A 4,694-nucleotide genomic window follows, 5' to 3' on the forward strand; every position below is an offset into this window, starting at 1 on the left:
TCAGAATGGTGCCAAAAACAAAAAACATACAGTCAGCGGCAGTTCTGTGGACAGAAACACATTGTTGATGAAAAAGGTCAACGGAGAATGGCCAGACAGGTTTGAGCTGACAGAAAGGCTACAGTAACTCAGATAACCACTCTGTACATTTGTAGTGTGCAGAATAGCATCTAAGAATGCAAACACATCGAACCTTGAGGCGAATGGGCTACGACAGCAGAAGACCATATTGGGAACTATTTTTAGGACCATACTGTTCCTAATAAAGTTCTAGGTGAGTGTATATATATAAAGCTATTCAGTGCATGCTTCAGATATTGACATTACAGGATGATTTTCTGTAAAGCTACTTTGAAATTGTGTGTTGTTTTTATACTTGACTAGAGTGGCCCAGCAAGCTTATTTTGCTTCCTGTGACAGCACAACACTCCCTAAAATAGCTCTACTGCAAGGGCTCTGGCACTCAGGCGCCATATTGAGCCTTGAAAACAGCCATGCCTGTTCAACCAAAGAAACTTTAAGTAGTTATAGCTTTAGAATGATAGTTTAGAGAAGTTCCAGGTTTAATGGTTCGACTCTGAAGAGGCATACAAAACTTGTGAGTCTTTCAACTACCAGAGCCTTCAAAGTTGCATTTGCAAGCTGCCAAAGGGAGAATATGGATAATCTATGGCAGGTTACATCTGCGGTCTTAATGTTTTTTCACACCTGGCTAAAGAGATGTTTAAAACAGATTAAGAGATATTTGTGGTTCAAATGTGGTTTAAACTGGGTTCATTTCAGTCAAGCTAATGCAGTAAAGGACAAGTGTGAAAATCCACAGTCAATTGTCGGGAGAACAGATCGAGACTACTCTACCTACTGGCACCAGTCCAATGGAACAATGGTGATGGTACGAACGAGCACACATACTTTCCATGTGAGTATCTACAGACAGTCTTTGCCCTCGAATAGTTTGTATGCACAAACAGATGATTTATAAATTGGCACTTACTTCTAGGTGGATTTGGAGAGGCTAGCAGACTCCAGCGAATATTTCAGAGCTCTATCCCACTCCAGTATGAGAGAGACGAGTGAGAAGTTGGTGCACCTGGAATATGTTCCATCTTTAGTCTTCCACAACCTTCTCGAATTCTGCTTCCTACAGCGGTTCTGTGTTCCTGAGAACCTACTTGGGGAACATCTACGGGTGAGCACCTATCTGCTGGCTTCCAGCTTTACAGGTCGTCTACTGACTGCCCTCTCTCAGGTCCTGACAGAAGACACCTGCCTGGGTTATCTCCAGCTGGCTGAGGAGCTCTGCAGTGAGGAGCTCCAAGAGACTGTGCTAACCTACCTGAGCAGGTATCTACTGGAGCTTCCACACCTGAGCAAAAACCTGGATAAAGCCAAACTTCTCACATTAAGGTTGAAGGGCACTCAACAGTTGTGTTGCCTGAGGAAGGAGAACTTGATCTCAAGGATTGACCCAGAAACAGACGCTGCTCGAAAGCTCTTCAGGCTGGAGGAAGAAGGGGATGATGGGAAATGGATTTCACTCACAGATCTACCTTTTGGTGCAGATAAATGGTGCTTCACCACGGCAGTGCTCTATAATTACCTCTATCTCATAGGGGGCTGCAGACACCGTGTGAAGAAGGGCTACGAGTTCAAGATGGCTTCTTTCCGCTACAACCCTTTTACCAATCAGTGGGTATCAACTGCTCCTCTAATTAAGGTATAACTGATATAGATCACATGACTTTTTTCAACCTATTGGATGCAAGTCATTTGCTTTGCTCATGATAGTACACTCAACCACTATTTTCCTTGTTGGAAAATCCAGCTACAACCAGTTTAAGGTTTCTAGCTGGTCAAAGCTGGTAATTAAGCTGGTCAAAGCTGGTTTAGGTGGTTGACCAGCTTGATTACCTACTGAGCTTGGTAGACCATCCTGGTCAAACTGGTTAGAGCTGCTACCGAACCTGCTACTATGTTCCAAAACCCAACTAGACCACTTTCTGCATTCAAGTCCTCATTGTAAGTTTGCACTTATGAGGTCGGAAGTCGTAAATATGATGTGATTTTCTCTCTCGCTTTATTTTATTAACTGACTGTGGCAGGGCGGAGGATGGGGCTGTGTCGTGATCCTACAGACCCGGTCCCGTATTAGGCTAATTAAGCCACCGTGAGGGATAAAGGTCGACTGCAGAGGATCGTGCGGGAGAGAGAGATCGTTAACGGACATGTCCGTCATGTGTGTGTTTATGTTGTCTTTTAAGTTTAGCATTAAAACTATTATTTATATCGTGAAGCCGGTTCTCGCCTCCTCCTTCCCATTGAATCCTTTACACTGGTGGCTTAATTAGCCTAATACGGGACCGGTGTGTAGGATCACGACCCGGCCCCGCCCTCCACCCTGCCACACTGACAAAGACAAGAAACTTGGTCAGAGCCTTAGCCTTGTAGTCAAGTGTCCCGACATATGTTGCGGTAGCATCACGGCCAACCCATGTTCGAGTCCCGGTTCCAGATCCTTTCCTGATCTTCATCCCACTCTTCTCCCAGTAATTTCTTGTCTCTCTGTCAACTAACCCCCCCCCCCAAACTTTTATAGCACCAATGTAACAAAACGAAGATCAAGGCTGCCCAATAAGTGTGTAAATAATGCTTTATCTATCCATTTTATCATACTCGTGCCGCCACATGTACTGAAGGAAATTGTGGTTTTGTTGTACAAACCTATCGCCTCATAAACCCGCTAAATGAGGCTTGTTATTTTTATTAGCTTTATCGCTATTCTTCATTAACACACATTTGTTTAAACTGAACTCATTCTAATTTTCTTCCGCCATGATCCTTTAATCAACATGCCCCCAACTCGGAAAGTCATGTCTCTTAGAAAGTAATGGCTTTATTTTCCTTCTGGAGATTCCCAATGAGATTCCCACTGGTAATTCCGACTTTGTGATGGGGTATGCACGCGCACAAGGCTAAGGCCAGCTGTGGTTCAATTGCATTATCTAGGTCTGTTAGTTCGACTTAATAAATGGACTGATTTGGATGAACAATTTTAGTCGGACTGAAGTGTTTACATGACATTTTAATATGACGAATAATTGTTTCAGTCCAGCTCAAATCAAAGTGCATGTAAACAACATGCGTGTTTCTTAATCCTGGTCCAGGAATACCCCCAAAACACTGCACAATTTGAAAACCCCTCGTTGACCACACCCAATTCTGCTCATGGAACACTCTGTTAACGAGCTGTAGGACCAGGTATGTTAGAAAAGGGAGACCATGTTTGGGGTCTTCCATGACTGGTTTTGAAAAACACTGGCCTTGTCAATATTAATAGGTGATTTTCATGACTCTTCACAGCACAGGCGTCACTTCAGCGCAGCGGTGTGTGAAGGGAAGATCTATGCTGTAGGTGGTTGGTATCTGGATTCCCTCGTGACGCCCGACTCCAGTACAGGTGTGTACACTGCTGTGGAGAGGTATGATCCATGGACGGACACCTGGGCATTTGTTTCCTCCCTACCTCTCACGGACTTCCAGTTCAGCCTATCTCTCTCCCATGACTCCCCCCTCACAACCAGCTTGGGACACTGCCTCTATGTTCTGGGGAACATCCAGAGAACTGGAGAGAAACTGGTGTTGCGCTATGATTCTAGACAAGGTATAGCTTGCCGTGATGTAGCCTAGTGGCAATATGATGCAAGTGTGTTTATGTTCCATATTTTCTCTTTTAACCAGTCCATTGTTTTTCCTCACAATTGTCTCTCTTTCACTCAGATTGCTGGTGTGAACTGCTCCCCACTCTAACCCGCTCTAATGCTGACCTTCCCTGCTTGAACTTCCTAGGAGCTGACAAGAGTCAGTTGATTGTGATTGGTGGTAACAATTCTGAAACCATTGTAACGTCTTTCTGTGTGGACTCTCAGAAGTGGGGCCATGTCCGAACCATGGAGAAGACCACTTTGATTGGACAGGGCACCATTCTGCACAATGAAGTCTACATGTCTGGGACAAACGACAACTCGATGGTTAAATTGAACCTTAATTCTCTTTCTATATTTCCTCTTCCATCCCTTCCTGTGCCCACCTTCTACGAGAGCCTTTTCCATCTCTACTTCTGACAATTTCCTTTATCAGTCTTTAAGTTGTTTAACCCATAGCAATGAACGCAAAAAACACACAAATGTACTAGATATTTGTTCATAAATCTGCAAAATGTAACAACTTGTTTTAAGTGTCTTGTTTATAATGGATGCAATTAGTTTACACAAATAATGTCAAGGTTAGGGGTTTTTCACAAGTATTACACTCATGTAACTCACCCCACACGATTTGTGCTGTGGACATGACTGATACCTCAAATCATGTCGCTTTTGGAAAAGAGGTGAGCTATTACTTTTCTAAGTGATCAGATTTACATTTTTGCCTGATGGTTTATAAAACAGATATTAAAAAATGTCTTACATTGAAGGAGGGACCTAAGTCATACCGAGACTGAAACATCAAAGAATTTGTGATGGGGAATTTTAACTTGACCCAGAAGGTATCAACCAAGAGCACCCTAGCAACCACATAGCAACACACTAAAAATCCTTCAGAATACCTTACCAACTAGTTAGCAATGATCTAGCAACCACCATAACACCCTAGCAACCACATAGCAACACAAAAAAAGTTCTTCAGAACACCTTGGC

The 4,694-nt window shown here is 43.4% G+C and overlaps 1 protein-coding gene across 2 annotated transcripts; it reads left to right on the forward strand.

Annotated features, from left to right (window-relative positions):
* The first annotated feature begins 482 nt into the window (after positions 1–482).
* Positions 483–4,206, forward strand: LOC127622749 (kelch-like protein 42). 2 transcript variants are annotated; one of them, XM_052096821.1, is made up of 4 exons: positions 483–919; positions 1,001–1,717; positions 3,361–3,661; positions 3,778–4,206. In XM_052096821.1, exons 1-4 carry the CDS (start codon positions 659–661, stop codon positions 4,119–4,121), a joined length of 1,623 nt encoding a protein of 540 aa, XP_051952781.1. In that variant the 5' UTR covers positions 483–658; the 3' UTR covers positions 4,122–4,206. The 2 variants fall into 2 exon arrangements, with proteins under 2 accessions (XP_051952781.1, XP_051952782.1); XM_052096822.1 differs by having other exon boundaries at positions 3,927–4,118.
* The last annotated feature ends 488 nt before the right edge of the window (positions 4,207–4,694 follow it).

Source organism: Xyrauchen texanus, chromosome 29, assembly GCF_025860055.1.
Source record: "Xyrauchen texanus isolate HMW12.3.18 chromosome 29, RBS_HiC_50CHRs, whole genome shotgun sequence".
NCBI lineage: Eukaryota > Metazoa > Chordata > Actinopteri > Cypriniformes > Catostomidae > Xyrauchen > Xyrauchen texanus.

Bases quoted from the DNA above. Each gene is read 5' to 3' on its own strand.
- LOC127622749 (XM_052096821.1), top strand. From the start codon at position 659: ATGGATAATCTATGGCAGGTTACATCTGCGGTCTTAATGTTTTTTCAC. The intron at 920-1,000 runs GTGAGTATCTAC...ACTTACTTCTAG, and splicing joins CGAGCACACATACTTTCCAT to GTGGATTTGGAGAGGCTAGC. The intron at 3,662-3,777 runs GTATAGCTTGCC...TCTTTCACTCAG, and splicing joins GCGCTATGATTCTAGACAAG to ATTGCTGGTGTGAACTGCTC.